Source organism: Chrysemys picta, chromosome 12, assembly GCF_011386835.1.
Source record: "Chrysemys picta bellii isolate R12L10 chromosome 12, ASM1138683v2, whole genome shotgun sequence".
Taxonomy (NCBI): Eukaryota; Metazoa; Chordata; order Testudines; family Emydidae; genus Chrysemys; species Chrysemys picta.
Window position 1 is genome coordinate 26,890,781 of NC_088802.1, and position 20,145 is coordinate 26,910,925.

The 20,145-nt window shown below is 48.8% G+C and overlaps 1 protein-coding gene and 1 pseudogene across 1 annotated transcript; one reads left to right on the forward strand and one right to left on the reverse strand.

Moving 5' to 3' along the window:
* Positions 1-8,219, forward strand: part of LOC101933783 (zinc finger protein 850-like) — a 60,303-nt pseudogene extending 52,084 nt beyond the window's left edge.
* A 4,006-nt stretch (positions 8,220-12,225) lies between these two features.
* On the reverse strand, positions 12,226-15,892 carry LOC122172127 (zinc finger protein 239-like). Its single transcript, XM_065562971.1, has 2 exons — positions 15,802-15,892; positions 12,226-14,674 (listed from the first exon to the last, which is right to left on the reverse strand). The coding sequence occupies exons 1-2, from the start codon at positions 15,890-15,892 to the stop codon at positions 13,938-13,940; spliced, it is 828 nt and encodes a 275-aa protein (XP_065419043.1). The 3' UTR covers positions 12,226-13,937.
* Between the last annotated feature and the right edge of the window lie 4,253 nt (positions 15,893-20,145).

Consider the following 20,145-nt stretch of genomic DNA (forward strand, 5'->3'; position numbering starts at 1 on the left):
CACAGAATTCTCTCAGACAGTAGCATACTGGTCAGGGAGGTATAGCCAATGAATGGAGTCTTCACTTCTTTGTACTCAAAGGGAACTAAGAGGGGTTCTTTTCATAGATGTTGGTGACCCAAGAGAGCACACATCTCTTCTCCAGGGTCTTGACCTTCATAGTGGAGGGTGATTCCCACTTACACCATCCTATGGTCCACCTTCATAACTCGTTCAGTGGCCTGTGCCTTCCAGATACAGTCAATATGGCCCAGTCCTCTCACATGGGCAAGCATCAGGCCTGCAGTCTCTATGGAAATTCCCACTCAGGGATAACCATTGTCCCGAAAAATCCTCTGTTGCAACTGCAATGTCTGATGGGCCATCTGGTGGCTAATAAGGCTTGAGCTCCAACTGAAGATTTTCCCACACTCAGCACGTTCGTATCGTTTCTCTTTAGTGAAGATTCGTGGCTGGATCATGATTGCATTAAGGTTCTCCAAACCTCCCTGTCTCCTTGGCTGATTCCTCTGCTGCCTCTCTGACCTGCATTCACTCTCACAGGCTTCTCCTCATTTGGGACTATGGGAAATTTTCCCTTTGGTTCTTCCCGATACTATTCCATGTGGTTCCATTTGCTCAGGGCTGAGTATTCCCCTCCTTGTCCTTGCTCACACCTCACAGTAGCTCCCTTCCTGCAGAGTTTTAACTCGGGAAATGGCATTGAATTGGTCTCTCCTCATCTCTGGGGAGAGGTTCTTGGGTTTGTTTGTTTGGTGGGAGAGGAATTCAGCTTCTGATTGCTTGATCTCCTTAGCAATTATTTTGATTTATTTCCCCCCTTTCCTAATACGTATAAAATGAAGGGGTCTAAAGGAGATGTTACCACTCGAGAGAGATCTTGGAGTCGTTCTCTGAAAACATCCACTCCATGTGCAGCAGGAGTCAAAAAAGCAAACAGAATGTTGGGAATCCTTAGGAGAGGGATAGATAATAAGACAGAAAATATCATATTGCCTCTATATAAATTCATGGTATGTCCACATCTTGAAAACTGTGTGCAGATGTGGTTGCTCCATCTCAAAAAAGATATATTGGAATTCGAAAAGGTTCAAAAAAGGGCAACAAAAATGATTAGGGGTATGGAATGGCTGCCACATGAGGAGAGATTAATAAGACTGGGACTTTTCAGCTTAAAAAAGATGACTAAGTGGGGATATGATTGATAAAATCATGACTGGTGTGGAGAAATTAAATAAGGAAGTGTTATTTATTGCTTCTCATAACACAAGAACTAGGGGTCACCAAATGAAATTAATAGGCAGCAGATTTAAAACAAACAAAAGGAAGTATTTCTTCATACAACACACAGTCAACCTGTGGAACTCTTTGCTAGGGGATGTTGTGAAGGCCAAGACTATAACAGGGTTCAAAAAAGAACTAGATAAATTCATGGCAGATAGGTCCATCTATGGCTATTAACCAGGATGGGCAGGGATGGTGTCCCTAGCTTCGAAGCTGGGAATGGGCAACAGGGGATGGATCACTTGATGATTACGTGTTCTGTTCATTCCCTCTGGAACACCGGGCATTGGCCACTGTCAGAAGAAAGGATACTGGGCTAGATGGAACATTGGTCTGATCCAGTATGGCCATTCTTATGTTTTTATGTTCCCATTCCCCTTTCTGAGGTTCCTTTTCTCCCTGGCACAGGGACTGACTCCTGTCTGGATTCTCTCTCTTGCCCAGCAGGTGATGGGATGATGAGTAAGATTAAGGAGGAAAATCCTCAGCAGGAAGGTCCTGAGGAAGTGGAACCACACGGGACGCTATTGGGAAGATCCAAAGGAAATGTTTCCCAGAGACCCAAGCAAGGAGAAGCCTGTGGGAGTCAGCGCAAGTCAGAAAGGCAGAAGGGAAACCAGACAAAGAAGAGACGGGCTGAATCCACTCATCCAGGAGGAGGTTTGGAGGATCCTAAAGAGACCATGATCCAGCCGAAGATCCACATTAAAAAGAAATCGTATAACTGCCCTGAGTGTGGGAAAAGCTTCACTCAGACATCAAATCTTATTATACATGAGAGAATCCACACAGGGCAGAGACCCTATAAATGCCTTGAGTGTGGGAAAAGCTTCAGACAGAAATCAGACCTCAGTAAACATCAGCGAATCCACACGGGAGAGACCCCTTATAAATGCCCCGACTGCGGGAAAAGCTTTAAGCAAAGATTCAGCCTCATCGTACATCACCGAAGTCACACTGGAGAGACCCCTTATAAATGCAATGACTGCGGGAAAGGCTTCACCCAGAGCACCAACCTGGTTTCGCACCAGAGGATCCACACGGGAGAGACACCCTATAAATGCGCCGACTGCGGGAAGAGCTTCAAGCAAAGATTCAGCCTCATCGTACACCAGAGAAACCACACTGGAGAGAGAGCCTATAAATGCGCAGACTGCGGGAAAAGCTTCAAGCAGAGCTCAGAGCTCATTTCGCACCAGAGAATCCACGTGGGAGAGAGGCCCTTCAAATGCACGGAGTGTGGGAAAAACTTCAGTCAGAGCTCAGGCCTGATTAGACATCGGAGAACCCACACGGGAGAGAAACCCTACAAGTGCATCGATTGTGGGAAAGGCTTCAGTCAGAGCTCGGGACTTATTAGGCATCGGAGAACCCACACAGGGCAGAAACCCTATGACTGCCCTGAGTGCGGGAAAAGCTTCACTCAGAGCTCAGCCCTTATCGTACATCAGAGAGTCCACACAGGAGAGGCACCCTATCGATGTTCTGTCTGTGGGAAAAGCTACAAGGTGAAGGACTCCCTCATTTCCCACCAGAAACTCCACACAGGATAGGAGGCAAAGGGAGCCCTCACAGCGGGGCAATGTGTCTGTGCCCTCCTGAAGCAAAGTATAAACTTGCTTCCTTTGAGGATAGTCTTGGGAGAGGAGCAAGGGGGGAGGGGGTGGAGAATAGGCACCAACTCCATGGGTACTCCAGGGCTGGAGCACCCATGGAAAAAAAAGAGTGCGTACTTAGCACCCACTGGCAGCCCTACGGGTCAGTGCCTCCTCCTCCCCCACAGTGCCTCCCGCCTGCCTGTGGCCCCCTGATCGGTTCCTCCCCCTCTCCCCGGCAGCTCCTGCCTGCCGCAGTCAGCCGTTCCTTGGTGTGCTGGAGGCATTGGAGGGGGAGGAGCAGGAACAGGTGGGAGGAGGGGGGCAGAAAGAGGCAGGGTGGGGGCTTGGAGGAAGGGGCAGGGTGGGGAAGGGGCCTGGGGCACCCCCAAGGATCTCTGTAAGTCAGCCACTATGGGGCAGATGGTTTCAGTTTGCGGAGAGGGGGTTGGCGGGATCTGTGAGTTAGTCAGTATAGAGATGCGCCACTTCCTGAAGTCTTTTTGGTTTTCCTGTGGCACCTTTCCTGCGAGAGGGCAGAAACAAAGCAGCTCAGGACAGGACAATTGCAGGCTGCAGCTACACAGAGCAGTCGGCAGTTTGGTTACCTCATTGCATGTTGTACATAGTGTCCATAAGAAAGGATTTATCTTGACACCTCTGCTGATCAGAAAGATACCACGTGGTACCAGCAGTGGGAGGCACCCAGCGTGCTGGAAGACCCAGTGAGAGAGGTCACATTGCAATGGCCGCTACAGAGCCTTTACAACTACAAGTAACTTCTCCACCCACCCTGAGAATCAGAGGATACGCCTGAAAAGGATTCAAACAGCAGTTTGAGCTGCTTATGAAAGTCAGCCACAGGGACAAATAAAGTGGAGGCTAAACCAAAGATTGCTTTGATCCTTCCCGCGACAGGCACAGAAGTCCCAGATGGTGGTGGAGACAGAGAGGAAAGTTGTGCAGAAATATCAAAAATGTTTGAGGCTCATTGTGTTCTTAGAAAAAAATGTGACTTATGAGAGAGAGATGGGTCAGGATAAGAACACAGAACGAAGGGGAAACAATAGAGGAGTTTTGTCAAAGATTTAAAGCTAAAAAGTCAGTCCTGTGACTATGGAATCGTAAAAGATTCTCTCATTAAAGACCAAATTATCCTGGGGTGTAACAATAAAAAAGGTTATGAAGGGAGATGGATCTGTTACTAGAAAGGGCAATATGTTTAGGTAAGCCCCTTTGTTTTCAGTTTAAACTGATTTTTACAGAAAAATTCCCGGGTTTTACAAAAGTATTATTCCATTTTTTTCTGATTTTCACCCTACTTTTGTATCATTCAAATATATAAAAAATAACATGTTTTATTAGGGAAATACCATACATGGCATGAGATCTATGTATTCTGATCATACATTAGTTTGGATGTATATGCGAAGCTGCCTGTTGAAGTAAGGCTATGTATTAGTCTAGAAGATACACACAATAAACGGGCGGGCACGCAAATGCCAAAGTACGTGCGCATCTGAATGTACTGATGACTCTCATGCCCACCACATACACATTTCAAGCTGTTAGCAGATAACGGGTTAAAGATTTGACACACTAAAGTGGGAAAAAAACAAAAATCTGTATCAGAATACGTTACTGAACACAAAGAAGTATTCGAAAGTTTTAAAAAAACAAAAATAGAAAGGGATGAAGTTGAGTGTATGTGCTTCAAATGGTATGGCCCAATTATTAAATGTAAATATTTATAGGCTAATAGTTTTAAGTCTACAACAGTAAACTGTTCATTCAAATGAAAAGCCTTATTTGGGGATTAGAGATATATTATTTTCTTAAACTCAGAGGTGGTATTGTGTTTGGAGTTCTGTTGTAGTACTGCAGCAAACCACACTGATGAATGGAATTCAAAGCATTAATCTACTGAATGCTTTTCTCCCCAGTCTTTCCGTCCTCCAAAATAAACCCCGATATTTACCCAGAAAAATTATAATATTTTTTTGCACCGATTTTCACCTGTTTTTGTTGTGGTAATAAACCACAAAATCTTGGGAAAAATTAAATTAAAAACTGAAAACGAAGGGCCCTATGTATAGGCCAAGCAGCAGAACAAACAAAGGCAAATAAAAAGTCCAGAGAGAAGCACAGAGCATATTGCTTTGGTTACTATAGCGAAACCAACAAGAGAAAAGTTCCCAGAAATTAAATTGGCCAGGGACAGAAAAATGGAAAGCAGGAAAAACGTCAGTGATGTGGCAACCAGTATGATTATAGAAAATATCCAGCATTTGGGCAAATATGTAGAAACTGTAATAAACCCAACCATTATACTAAAATGTGCAGAGAATGCAGGAAAGTTCATGTATTAAGTGCAGAAAGGGATTCCTCAGGTGAATAGGAACTGCTGTTCTAAAGCAAATAGAGGAGGGTGAAAACTCGAAAGACTGGCAAGATGCAAGATAGACACTAGCATACAAATAAATGTAATAACACAAACTGAAATAGAGAGATGTAAGGAGCATGGAAAAGTGGAAGAGTCAAAAGCATCTGTGAAGACTATGATGGAGGAACAATTCCAGTGTTGGGAGAGTGCACGCTGACACTTCAATGCAAATGGAAAATGATAAAGCAAGAGTTTGTGGTTGTAGACAGAGGCCAGCCCAGCCTTGGGCCTACACATGCGTCAGGAGTTTGGTCTCATTAAGAGGATGCATACCTCAGATGGACAGAAAGACAATGCAGAACCAGATACGAAAGTATTAAGAGCAGCATATGAAGATGTATTCCCAAGAAATAGGTGCCTCCCAGTAACAGACATAAGGCAATTAGAAGAAGATGCAGAACCTATGGTACATGCTATGTGAAGTTTCACACCCCTTAGGAAAGAGGGTAGAAGAAGAGTTGTGAAACATAACAGTAAATGGTAGGATTTGGAGAATAGAAGAGCCAGCAGATTGGGTTCCCTCCTTAGTAACTAGAGAAAAAAGGATGGAGACTGTGGCTGTGTATGGTGCTGAACAAAAACAGGAAAAGTACACTTGGCCACAAGAAGTGAACTATCTGAGATGGCAGGAGCCAAACTCCTCACCAAATTAGATGCATTGGCAAGGTAGTGGCAGATCCTCTTAGACCAATGGTCCCCAAACTTTTGAAGGTCGCGCCCCTCCCTTACCCCTGCCAGCTTCCCTCTCCCCCCTCCCTGAGCTGGGTCTGGGGCCGGAAGCAGGGCCGTGGCCAGGGGCCGAGGCTGGGGGCAAGACCAGAGTCGTAGCCAGACTGTGTTGGGGGCCGGCAGCCGGGTCTGCGGCCAGGTGCGGCTCCACTCCCAGCCTCAGCCCTGGCCACGGCCACTGGTCAGGAACGGAGCCGCAGCCAGTGGCCGAGGCTGGGGGCTGGCACAGGGCCCGGAGTGGAGCCACACTGAGGCTGGTGATAGGGCCAGGCTGGGAGCAGAACCAGAGCAGAGCTGGGGGCGGGGAAGGGCTGGGTGTCGCTCCCTCCCCGCACTCCCGTGGGGGACGGCCCAGGCCCCACTGTGTCCCCCCAGATGTTCCTCCATGCCCCCCTAGGAGGCCAAGCCCCACACTTTGGGGACCTCTATCTTAGAGAGTGCTCCAAGATCTACACTTTAAACATTACCCACTGATTAGCAGATACTGCTTCTGAAGACTAAGTTGCCTTTCTGTAGAGGTTCAGTTCCAGCAGTCTTTCACTGTCCAGGAAGCCAAATGCTGGAAGGTCTGGCAGTTGTCAGAGTGTACATTGATGATATACTGATTTGGGGCAGCAATGCCCTTGAACATCAGGACCCACGGAGGAGAGTACTGGAAACTGTAAGAGCTAAGACTCTTACACTGAAATGATGTTAATTTCAAACCACGGAAATAGCCTTTTTGGGAAAGAGACTGACAGCAAAGGGAACCAAAGATTCAGGCAATACTGAACAGGCCGACACCTGATGATAAAAGGGGAATTCAAAGGCTGCTAGGCATGCTGCATTATGTCAGCAAGTTCATACCGAACCATACAGCTCACACAACTCATCTATGACATCTCTCCCACAAGGTCACCAAATGGAAGAGAGTTCAATGATTTAAAGCATATTATGACATCAGCTCCAATACTGCAAACTCTGCAAAGTATAGGACTGGAAAAGAGAAGGCCACTACTGGGATATACTTTGTGGAAGGTCCAAGGATGCCTCCTAGTGGACAAAATCCAGGCTCTCAAAGCATGCCCTATCCCAGCCACAAAGAAACAGCTCTGAAGGTTTTTGGGACATGCAGTTTACTACTGCTGATTTGTACAGGGTTTTCTATGATAGAGCCCTCCCCCCCTCCCCCCATTAACCTAATTAAGGTCCGGAGCCCCCAGGAAGATTCACTGGCCTGCAAAAGGGCTTTTGAGAAGTTGAAAAACCATCTGTCCTGTTCAGTCCCAGCTTCTCAAAATACTTCATTTTGCAGACTGACATAATCCCAGGTAGTTAATGGAGTGGAAGATACTGTACTCTATCTGAGCAACGAACTGTTCCCTTGGGAGTGGGCATATTCAGTAACAGAAAAGAAAAGACTTTGTGACACAGAAGCTCCTTGGCAAAGGATCCCCTGTTCTTTGCCAAAATTTTGACCTCAGACCTGACAAACTCACTGCACCAAACACATCTTGCAGAATATTGATCCATAAGAGTAGCATGTAAGGTATCTACAGAATGCTCATAACATAGATTCATAATCATTGTGAGATGTATGTACAGGTAATATTTAAGGAGTAATGTATTGATATTGAAAGTATGCTTCATGGGCTTGGAATAAAAGTTAGTCACCATGGAATAATGTGTCTTGGTGATGGGCAATTCAAGCAGAGGAGTGTTGACATCTCACCCTGGTTAGTCAGTGAGGTAATCCTTTCTCCATCCCAAGACTTTCCATGGAAAAGCATCAGAGACAACTGTAAATTGTCTAAAACACTTGGAGATAAAAAAGGAATATTACAACAGACGGAATAACCCTGCCTCTGAACAAAGACTGGTCCAGTATAACACAGAGTGAGGAAAGGCACTCCAGATTCATTCAGTGAGGAAACAGCATGTGGAATGAGGGTGTTTTTATCAAAATTTTAGTTCCTGGTACCTGTGAAGCCAGCCAGCTCTGCAACAGCCTGAACTTTTGGCAGAAAACCTACTTCATTATTAGCTAGGAGAGGTAACAAGTACTAAATGTTGACCCAGGTTCATGGTTTCTGATTTTGTTGTGTATTGTAACCATTTGTTTCTATTGCTCGCTCATGTTTCTAGGTAAGTCTCCATTCTTTTAAAATAAACCTACTTTTGTTTCATTACGAGCATTCACAAGGTGTGGGGTTCATAGCACACAAGCTGTGTGGTTTAAAGTTAAACTGGGATACACGGCTCCTTTGGGGGCTGAGGATCTGGGATTTCTGCGAGTAGCCAGTATCAGGGCTGGCTATCACGGGAAATGATTCAAAGGGACTCAAGGTCAGGGGTGCACCTCTTGTTAAGCTGCAAGGCAAAGACAGGGCTGGCCTCACCCAGAGGAGAGGGCCTGAGTGGCTGACAGACTGATGGTGTTAGGGAACTAACACCCTGTCACAGAGTGTGGGGGAGTCAGGGCCCTGCACCCCCCACTTCCTGCAATACACCGTGACTCTCAGCCAGCCAGTAAAACAGAAGGTTTATTAGACAATAGGAACACAGTCTAAAACAGAGCTTGTAGGTACAGAAAACAAGATCCCTCTTGGGGGGGGTGGGAAGCCCAGACCCAGGTTCTGGGCCTTCCCCCATCTCCCCAGCCAGCTCCAAACTGAAATGCCTTCCCCCTGCCTCCCCCAGCCACACCCCCAGCCCCTCCTCCAGCCTTTGTCCAGTTTCCAGGGCAGAAGGTGTCACCTGGCCCCAATCCCCCTCTGGGCTCAGGTTATGAAGGGCAGCCGTCATCGTTTACGTGCTGGCCGTCAAGTACCATCCTTCAGTGAAGTCACACCCTTATTTCCTCATCTAGTATTGGTGCAGTACCCCAGGGAAACGGAGGCACACCCCGTGTTAGCAGAAGACAATAAACTAGTAAAACTCCCATGCAACATTACCAGGTTAATACTCCATACTCCATCACACCCCCTGACCCCAGAGCAGGCTCCCCGGGAGCCATTTCAAGGGGGAGGGCATGACATGGGTATACAAACCCCAGCCTGGACAACATGGGTGTTACCAGCTGTGAGCAGTCGAAGGGCGGCGAGGAGCTTAGGAGCAGCTGCAGACCCCAGAAACCAGCAGGAGGAGACGGGAGCATCACAGCCTCCCGCACCAGGGCACCAGCCAGAGCAGCAGCTGCCCCTCACTGCCCAGCTCTGGCTTCCGGACTCCAGCCTGGCCAGTGAGCGGGGCCTCGGGGAGGGGGAGAGGAGGAGGTAGGGCCTGCACTTACCTGAGGATGAGCAGGGGGTGAGGCCATGGAAAGGGGCGAGGCCTTGTGGTGAGGGGGGGCACAGCCCTCCAATTTTCTGTCTAGCCCACCTCAGTCCCCCCACCAAGAAGAGGCTGGCACCACCCCGCTCTTTGTGCTTTTTATGGGTTTCATGCGTAGACTGCGTAGACTGTCGGTCCTTCATCAGTTAAGACTGAACCGATCACAGCACATCTTCCACTCTTCTCTCGCTCTGGCCAGCCTTCACCATGTTTGTCCATATCTCCTTGTTAAGAAATCATCCCACCTCTTTGGAGGCCGACCGCGTGGCCATTTCAGTTCTCGCGGATACCACTCAGATATAGCTGCAGTCCATCTGTTGTCACTGAGTCGGGCCACACGTCCCACTCACCGCATTGTGCTGAGCCTGCTTTCGACAACAACATCTCGGACTCCAGATTGCTGCCTAATTATTTCATTGGGTATGCAATTGCGGAGCAAAATGCCCAAAAATGTTCGTTCCATTGCCCTCTGTGTGACAGACAGTTGATGTTCTTCAGTCTTCATCAGCGACCATGTTTTGTTGCCATATAGCATCGTTGGAAGCACGGTCGAGTTAAAAAGATTCGCACAAGTTGTTTTGCTGATCTTTCCTTGGAGGATGTCCCTGATGTCGTTGAATGTGCACCATCCAGCTTTTTTTCTGTGCGACAGTTCACCTTTCTGATTGTGGCGCATGTTGACTTCCTGGCCCAAATAAACGTATTTGTCGGCCTCTTGGATCTGCTCTCCTCCAAGAGTTATTTGGGTTGTTGGCAGAACATCCGATCTCATATATTTCATTTTTGACTGGTTCATTTTTAATCTGACTTGACTACTTTTCACGTTCAGTTCTTTAAGCATTCTCTCAAGCTGGACTGTATTTTCAGCTATCAGCACTATATCATCTGCAAACCTGAGATGGTTTAGCCACTCGCCGTCGATATTAATCCCGCCTTTCAGGTCTGCTCGTTGAAAGACCAATTTAAGACAGGCTGTGAATAATTTTGGTGAAACTGTGTCTCCTTGTTTCACACCTTTCTCGATGGGGATTCGGAGGTGAGTATCGAACAACCATATATCCGTGCTGCAGCCAGAGTTCGCTTCCTTTAATAATGTGATGTATTTTGCGCTGATGCCCTGTTCTGAAAGAGCTTTAAGAACGGCGTTAGTCTCCATGCTATCAAACACCTTCTCGTAGTCCACGAAGGCGATGCACAAAGGGAACTTGTATTCCCTTGAATGCTCTAGTAGTTGGTTTAGAGTGAAGATGTGGTCTATCATGCTGCAATTTCTTCGAAAACCAGCCTGCTCCTAGGTTGTTGTTCATCAAGGTTTTGCGACAGTCGATTTGTTATTATTTTGGTGAACAAATTATAGACATGCAAAAGCAGGCAGATCAGGCGATAGTTCTTTAGATTTTCTCGATCGCCTTTCTTATGCAGCAAGATGGTATTGGATTCTTTCCAACTGGACGGTATCTTCTGGATTTCCAGATAACGGCTCAACCTTGGGGCGAGAGCTTTCCAGAGTTCCTGACCTTCCATGGGTTTCATGACAAAGGATAATCAAGCAGATCTTCAGACTAAAAACCATATCACTGGGCCTACTCTAACTTCGCTAAAATAATTAAGAATTAACCAATCCAGTGAACAAACTGAGATCGACTCAATATATCAATGGGTTAACATCGACGTTGGCTTATCATCTAATTCATGGTTTGGCCACATTAAAGCACACCGGTAGTTCACTGTCTATCCATAGGTGCTCTGTCTCAAAACAGGGTGTGCAGGCAGAGTATGTTACAGACACGTCCCCAAAACCCAGCCCCTTTCAGCAAAATCCCATGTGGAGGGCTGAGTGTTACTGGCGAAGTTAACTGTGCTTTCCTTAGGGGTGGGGTTCTGATTCTAGTTCCTGAGTAATTTGCTCATCCGTTCCCTCAGTCATGGGCATTACCTCTGTTCCCAGCAATTCCTCTAGAAAGAGGATCACTTCTGCTCCCATGTCTAGGAGCCCTGTACACATGGCAGCAACTGGCATTTCCATTTTGAGGTGCCCTTCATTGGGGTTTGACTGGTTGAGTCTCTACCGCCCCCTGCCCATTCTATGGTCCACCTTCCGGCTGTTTGCCAGCACACCCAGACTGCTGCAGGCTAGACACTTTGGGATGGGGAGCAACCCATCTCATTTTCCCCAACTGTCCCCTAGTGGTTCCCTTCCCCCTGGAGAAGAGTCACCAGGATGCAGACACCTTCAAGATACTGTTAGAGCAAATGAAGACGAGAGGGCACTGCCAGAGCTGGTCCCAGTGCCAAGCCAACGCAAAGGAGAGCTGATGAAATGACCTGAGGATGAACCCCGGGAGGTTGACCTGCCTCCAGAAGGGGGTGGATGGGTAAAGACTTAGCCAGTCAGACCCCTGCATCACAGGTGTCAGCTGAAAGGCAGGAGTGAATGTTGGACAGGCTTGCATGAGTTTGGAAAGAGATAATAGAAACAGGACTGAGGACTTGGAGTCTGAAACAAAGTGGCTAGTCTAAGTGCTGGAGGATATGCTATAAAAACATGTATTATTCACTCATCAGGCCACCAGCAGTATGACGGGGGCAGGGCAAAATGGTCCCAGGTCAGAGGCGCCTACCCCAAGCAGCTGACTAGAGCCTAATACCAGATCAGGTGGGGTCCATTCGTGGATGAGTCCAGACCTCTGCTAGCACCTGATATAAAGTCACAGTAGATTTACTGGTTTATCCACTTGCTACCCCCATAACCCTCTTCCCGAAATGCTCCCTGTTGGTTCTTCCTTCACCCACCCACCCACTGCATCACCCACCATTGCTCAAAATGTCAGCATCATGGAGGTTAAAAAAATCCAATGCATCGTAGGGCCAGCATTTTTATTGTAACTGCAGATGCAGGAAGAGAAAACAATCAATAGAAAAGGTACATTGGCTTCATTAATGCACTCAGCTTTCACTGAAGTTGAGATTTCATGAGATAAACAGCCAAATCAGACTTCAGAGAGATTTCAAAATGCACAGAGATTTCAAAGCACTCTAAGGCATTTGGCGGTAGAACTCTTACTGCAGAATGCTATATAATTTTGCAGGGTACTTCAGTGTTGATCTGTGGGTGTCATACAAGAGAACTTAAGGCAAAGACGGTGTTCTATTTTGACAGGAATAGTGCACTAGGGGTGCACATCAATTTTCCCTCTGTTTTTTTACATCCATGTGCATGAATTTTGTTATGTGCACCAATATGGTGGTGATGGGGGAGGGACTGAGGGGTGCAGGAGGGGGCTCAGGGCTGGGGCAGAGGGTTGGGGTGAGGGGGGTAAGGGCTTCGGCTGGAGGTGAGGGCTCTGGGGTGGGGCTGGGGATGAGGAGTTCAGGGTGCGGGAGGGGGCTCAGGGCTGGGGCAGAGGGTTAGGGTGCAGGGGGTGAGGGCTCCAGCTAGGGGTGCCAGCTCTGGGGTACGGCCGGAGATGAGGGATTTGGGGTGCAGGCTGCCACAAGGCTGCATCGGGGAGAGAGAACTCCCCCCAGCCCTATCTCACTGCAGCAGCCCGGGGCTGGTGGAGAGGCGCCTCTTCCTGCTGCAGCAGCTCCGGGGCTGGGGTCGGGGGAGAGGCGCCTCTTCAGTCCAGGCCCCTGTGGCTGCACAGTCACACACCTTAGAGGGAACTTAGGTGCACATGTAATTATGAACCTGCCCCCTACCCATCTGACCCCAGCAGAGCCTCCCAAACACCCACCCTAAAGTACCCCCACACACATCTGAAAAAACCACAGCCCCCCAACCACCCATTGAAGTACAGCTCAACCCATGAATGGTACAACATCCACCCCTCATACTATCAACTCCTAACAAACACAAACGTATTTCCTTGGTTATAGAACATTCATTATGCAGAACTATGCTCTAGTCTCAAAGGAGGAGCACAATGCATCCCTAGCCCTGTTTCCTTGAGCAGTTGGGATACTGGGCAGAGTCTTTCTCTCTGAACATCCATATCGTTCATAAGGTCCCTCCAACTCCCACTCCCACCCATCCTCCAGGATTTCCCTGGCTCTCACAGTTGTGTAAAACACAGGAGGCACTTATCACATGAGGAGCAGAATCATGAGATTCGTAAGACACCATCACCCACCTTTCATGCTGCACCTAACTGCTCCTTTCTCTTCTTCAAACATCCAGGGAAAGACTTCATATACCCGGGACCCACAGGGCACCTTGCTGCTCCTCACGAGGGGCCTTAGGAGCTGCAGAGACACTCAGACACAAACTACAATGGAGCATTTTTACCCCTCTCCTACACTGGAAAGTGTGTGTGGAACCCACAGAAATGTCTCCCCACTAATCTCATCTCCCCAGTGCCCAGCAGTTCCTCCTCCTCTGGGCCCCACCAACCACCCCCCAAAGAAACCCCAACCATCCACCCACCTGCTGTCTCTACCCAGACCATCCTCAAAGGAAGCACATTTACACTTTGCTTCAGGAGGGCACAGACCCATTGCCCCACGGGGAGAGCTCCCAACACGTTCTATCCTGTGTGCAGTTTCCGGTGGGACATCAGAGAGACCTTCGCCTTTTAGCTTTTCCCGCAGTCAGGACATTTATAGGGTGCCTCCCTTGTGTGGATTTTCTGATGCCTTTTAAGGACTGAGCTCTGGCTGAAGCTCTTCCCGCATTCGGGGCAGTCATAGGGCTTCTTTCCCGTGTGGATCCTCTGATGTTCAGAAAGGTTTGAGCTCCGAGCGAAGGTTTTCCCACACTCAGAGCAGTTATAGGGTCTCTCTCCAGTGTGGGTTCTCTGATGTACAATGAGGCCTGAGCTGTTACTGAAGCTTTTCTCGCAGTCGAGGCATTTATAGGGTGTCCCTCCTGTGTGGATTCTCTGATGTGAAATAACTTCTGCGCTCTGCTTGAAGCTTTCGCCACAGTCGGGGCATTTATAGGGTCTTTCCCCAGTGTGGGTCCTCTGATGTACAATAAGATTTGATCTTTGCTTGTAGCTTTTCCCACACTCAAGGCATTTATAAGGTCTCTCCCCTGTGTGGACTCTCTGGTGTGAAACAAGGGTTAACTTGTGACTGAAGCTTTTTCCGCAGTCAGGGCATTTATAGGGGGTCTCCCCCGTATGGGTTCTCCGATGTGTAGAAACTGCTGAGCTCCGACTGAAGCCTTTCCCACAGTTGGGGCATTTATAGGGTCTCTCCCCCGTGTGGATTCGCCGATGTAAAATAAGGGCTGAGAAACCAGCAAAATCTTTCCCAGTTATAAGGTCTCTCTCCTGTGTGGACTGTACGATGTGAAAACAGGTCTGATCTCAGCGTGAAGGTTTTCCCGCAGTTGGGGCATTTATAGGCTCTCTGTCCCATATGGATTCTCTGATGAACAATAAGGGCTGAGCTCTGACTGAAGCTTTTCCCACAGTCAGGGCATTTATATGGTCTGTCTCCTGTATGGATTCTCTGATGCTTAATAAGGTTTGAGCTCTGACTGAAGCTTTTCCCGCAGTCTGGGCAGTTGTAGGGTTTTTCTCCTGCATGGATCCTCTGATGTACAAGAAGATACGATCTCTGATGGAAGCCTTTCCCACACTCAAGGCATTTATAGCATCCCTCCCCTGTGTGGATTCTCCGATGTACACTAAGGGCTGAGGTCTCTTTGAAGCTTTTCCCACACTCGGGGCAGTTATAGGATCTCTTGTCTGTGTGGACACTTTGATGTACAATAAGAGTTGATCTCTGCTTGAATCTTTTCCTGCACTTTACACATTCGTGCGGCTTTTCTTTAGTGCTTAATGTCAGCTGGAACACAGTTTCATTATGACTTTTGAAACCTCCCCCTCGGTGAGTGGCTATAACCTGTCTCTTCCCTGCGTGGTTTCTTTGCTGAATCCTGGCCTGTGCTGACTCTCATGGGCATCTTCATGCTCAGGATTCTGGGAAATGTTCCCTTCAGATCTTCCTGATACGATCCCACGCGGTTCCACTTGCTCAAGACCTTCCTGCTATGGATTCTCCTCCTTGTTCTCACTCACCGTCCCCTCACCTGCTGAGACAGAGAGAGAATCCAGACAGGAGTCAGTCCCTGTGCCGAGGGAAAGGGGAACGGGAAGATGGGGAACAAACCAAAATAGCTGCTGGGGAGATTCAAAATCCAGGAGCTGACCTCCCCAAACCCTTCCCCAGGGCTGACACAGAAGGCAATGACCAATTCAGTCTCCACATCCCATCTGAACACTCAGGAGGAAGGGAGCTACTGCCAGGCCTCAGGTAGGGTGGGAAGCCATAAGCGATGTGTGCCAGGAGAATATGACACCTACTGGGCACAATCCTGACCTGAAGGAGATGAGGCAGAACTGGGGTAACTCAGGGGGCTTGTATGGGAATCCCAGCTGTTTATGTCAAGGACGGATGGTTTCTGTGTTCGTTTAACCAATTCCTCACCTGCGCGAATGTTTCTAAGGATCTGCCTTTCCTCAGAGCCCTGGTGATCTGGGGTCCATGGCTCTTCACCCTGTTCCATCTGGGAGATCATGTCGGGTTTTGGAATTGGAAATCCTGCTTGGGGGAAGACAACAGGTGAGACTAGGATTTTACCGTTGTTCTGAGACAGCTGTTTCCAGATGTGCTGGGTGGGTGGATGCCCTTGTATATACCAAAGGATGGGGAAGTGTTCCTGGAGATTCTTTGGGGAGGGCAGAAGGGGATTCGGGGATCTCCACACACTGTGGGGTTTTATGACTATGCAACCTCTTCCCCTTTCCTAACCCAGCAAAGACCAGAGTCTTTTCCAGGCATGGAGCCAGTCCTGGGAAGAAAGGGACACACAAAATCTCCATGTATCAATGTGTGCCCATGTTTAATAACACAGAGAGGTACATGCAACCCATCTTCTCCCTTGGAGATGGGGGGTGGGGTTGGGAAAGTATTAGCATCCCCACTGTCTCTCCAAAACTCTTCCATAGGCAGAGGTGTGAAGGAGATAGCATCTCTCACACAGACTATGGGGCTGATCCCCCTGACATTTAAGGAATCAGGGAAGACCCCTGAAGAGAAGCCAACCCTGGGGAGGGGGAGACATTTCTGAAAGCTTTTGTGAAAAACACGCTGTTTCTGCAGTGAAACCGCGATGCCCGGAGCTGCCAACTCCCGTGATTTTATCTTGAGTCTCATGATATTTAGCTGGGATATTTAAACATTTCCTTGTGATCTCACAATTCCTGGGAATGAATCGGCACACTCTCCCTTGTTCAACATGGCCGCCCTCTCCCATTACTTTCAGGGGGGCAGAAATCAAATTGCCTTTATTCAAGATGGCCACCATTTCCCTACAATTTTGGCATGTGAAAGTTAGACTGCCCTTAACCAAGATGGCCACCAACTCCCTTTGTTTCCAATGAGGTGGAAGCCAGGCTCTGCTCAGGTTATATGGACAGGAGATTAGACAGGACACTAAGAGTGGAGAAGGAAATGTGGGGAAAAGAGGATGTCGGGGTTGGGTGGCAGAGGTGGACTGGGCTGTGTGCAGTGCTACATGGTGATGGAGGGGGCTATAGGGGTCTGCGTAGCAGCAGCAGGAGGATGAGGGGGTGGAGAGGGATTTGTGGGGGCCAGATCGAGCCTGAGGGCAGGTGTAGGGGGATGTGTGGGAGGTGTCAGGCTAAAAGGAGCACTAGGGAATATGGGTACAGGAAGGAGGCTGATGGGGGCAGAGGACTAGGAAGTGTGGTGAGTGTGGGGTGGCAGCCGAGAGAGGTAGGAGACTGTAGAGGGAAAAGAAGTGAATATAGGGGCAGGTGGGCAGAGGAGACTGTGAGGGAGGGGCTGGCTGGGGCAGAGAGGAGACAGGGAATGGGGTGGGTGAGACACAAGGGCAGCTCCTCCATCCCAGGAGTAGGGGAGGGTCAGTCCCCTTGGGAGCATGGAGGCTGCAGTTTTGCATGTGCACTGTTGCAGGGGGAGTTTTGCACCTGTAATAAGATGTGCGCACACACACACGCACGCATGCACACAAAGGGCAGGTGCACTTGCGCGCGCACACACACACTGGGAAGGGCACACACTTTGTGTAAACTAGTGTAAACACACACACACACACTACACGGGCCGGCATGGGCACGCGCGCACACACACACACACACACACATATATACTCTCTCTCTCTGTGGGCAGGTGTACACACACACACACTCACTCTACATGGGCCGGTGTACACACAGACACACTCTATGTGGGCTGGCACACACACATACACACAAACGCTACGTGGGCAGGCGTACACACACACTGTGGGCAGGCACACACACACTCTACGTGGGCTGGCACACATGCACATATACTCTACGTGGGCAGGCGTATACACACACACACACTATGGGCAGGTGTACACACACACATTCTCTATGAAGGCAGGTGTACACTCACGCACACACAAACCCTGTGTGGGTGGCTTTCCGGAAACAGACCCAAAATGCAGAAGGTAAATAAAATCACCCCCAAATGTATTCTTGTTTAAACCTTGTAACAGTCGAGCCCACCGCCTGACTCCCAACCCAGAGTGACTCCTGGCTGCTGTGTGCTTTGGGCTGGCTGTACGCCTCCGAAGTCTGCAAGGGCATGCCCCACATTAAAGAAAGCCCAGTTCGAGGATTACATTTCTGGTCTCTTCTCTTTTTCCATTTCCTGCCCCTCTCCCTCCAAACAACTAGACCAAACCCACAAGCAGCTCTCAGAAAATCTACCTGCTCCAGCTTCTCTGCAGCCATTTCCCTTCCCCATCCCCCAGGAGGGTGGAATGAGCTGGAGTGAAATGTGGACGTTATTCGGCAGTCTGTCGGGGTGAGAAGGGCAATGGGGGAGGTTTCAGAAGGGGCTTAGTCCATTCCACGGTTCCCTCCAAGGTTCTCCTCCTGGCGACGGACTGTGACAAAGTGGAAATGTTCTGTAATATTTGTAGGAAACCTAGGCATGCCTCAGTTTCCCTCTGTAGAGCAGCGCAGAAGACATGATAGGTGTGTGTGTGTGCGAGAGAGAGACCTCGCTGGCTGGGCGGAATGACTGGGTCATTAAAGAACTGGTTGAAACCGACGTGTCTGAACTCAGCTGGAGAAGAAAAGGGAAAAGGTGTCAGGTGGCTGGAATACGGGCTACCTTTTCTCTGCACTAGAAACAAGACAGCATCACAATTGCAGAGCTGTGGCTGTGCCGCTGCTGTGTTTCTAGTACAGACCATTGGTACAGAGATGGAAGGGGTGTAGTGAACCCATCTCTCCGAGAGGCAGTAATTAGGTTGACGGAAAGGCTGCTTTTTGGAGCAGCAGCTCTCACGTGGGTGGACAAAGAAATGGGGAGGGAGCCGGAGATGGACTCCATCACAGCTGGTTGGCTGATGGCACCGGCTTAGCCAGGATGGACTATGGCTTAAACTCTGCCTAGTCTCTGCTAACCTAAGGACTTCCAGTTTCTGTAGCCAGGGGATTAATAAATTGGTACCTTGCTTTGCAAAGGCTGCTTGTGTTGCTGCCAATATTCACTGAGCATTGCATCCCGAAAGGTCACTGATCAGGCCTACTCCAGGAGTTTGGCTGGGCTGGATTCACTGCAGGGAGCCACGGAGAGAGACAGGGATCACTGGTGCCTGAAGGCCCAGTCTGGGAGTCTTGGAGTCCATGGCCCTGCCCCCATGGAGCTGTGCGGGTCCTTGGGGCCCGGCCCACTAGTAGGGTCACTCCCAAGGGACTGGTGATAGGCTGGGACATAGACCAGACCCCATGGATCTTTGACACGAATGTTCTAAACTCTGTCTAGTTTTCACACCAGGATCATCCCTTGAATTTGCACCTGAAATTATTTTCCGTGCATTTCTCTCCCCGGTCTTGAGTGTGCTAATGGCATCTGTGTGCACAACTACAGTCATTTGCACATGAAAGTGTCCTGATTGAGTACTGAATTTTGGGTGCTAATTCAAAGGCTGTGTTTGAATAATTTGCCCCTTTTGCTTCTGAGTTTTTGGGGGATGTCGGTTTTTGACAGACCTTGATGGCCATTCTCTATTTGGATGTCAGGAAATAACTTTTGAATACAGCATGTGATCAATTCCAAAATGTCAGGGAATGTTTTAGGTATCAATGGTCAGAACTTTATTGATTTTGGGGGCAATTGGAAAACCAGAAGGGGGAAAATGGAGACCCTGCCATCTGTTCAGCCCAGCCATTGCTTCTCGCATCTCTGCAATTGTATTTAGATGAATGGTAGCCGTTAACACCTTGCATCAAAATAATACACCTATTTCATCTCTGCCCCTCTCCCCAGCAGAGCCTGCAAGGGTGTTATTTCGCACTAACTTTACATGTTGACATCCTGAATGATTTCTCTCCCAGACAAAAAGAAGAAGAAATAATGGCCAGGGTAAGGGGCAATGAGAGGCTGTCACAAGTCCTGGAGAGCAGGGAGCACTCTCTACTGGCCACCTAGTAGGACTACTTTGAAGGGGATCCAAGCTCTGGATCCCCTGAATGCGTTGAGTATCTACAACCTCAGTGGGCAGCAACATTGCTTCCTCCATTGGCCTCTCTAGCATATTTCCAGGGCACTGATTCTGAGTCTGCCACTCCTTCTTGGAAATGGGGCTCCTCAATCCACCTGCCCTAGGCCCCAGGACCACCGCTGACCCTCCAAGCTACCCCACTTTCTTCAACACACCCTGTCCCAGAACTCCACCCAGAAGATGTGACGCTTCTGCTTTATGGTTTAACTCTCACGGGCAGAGTTGTGGTAGCCATGTTGGTC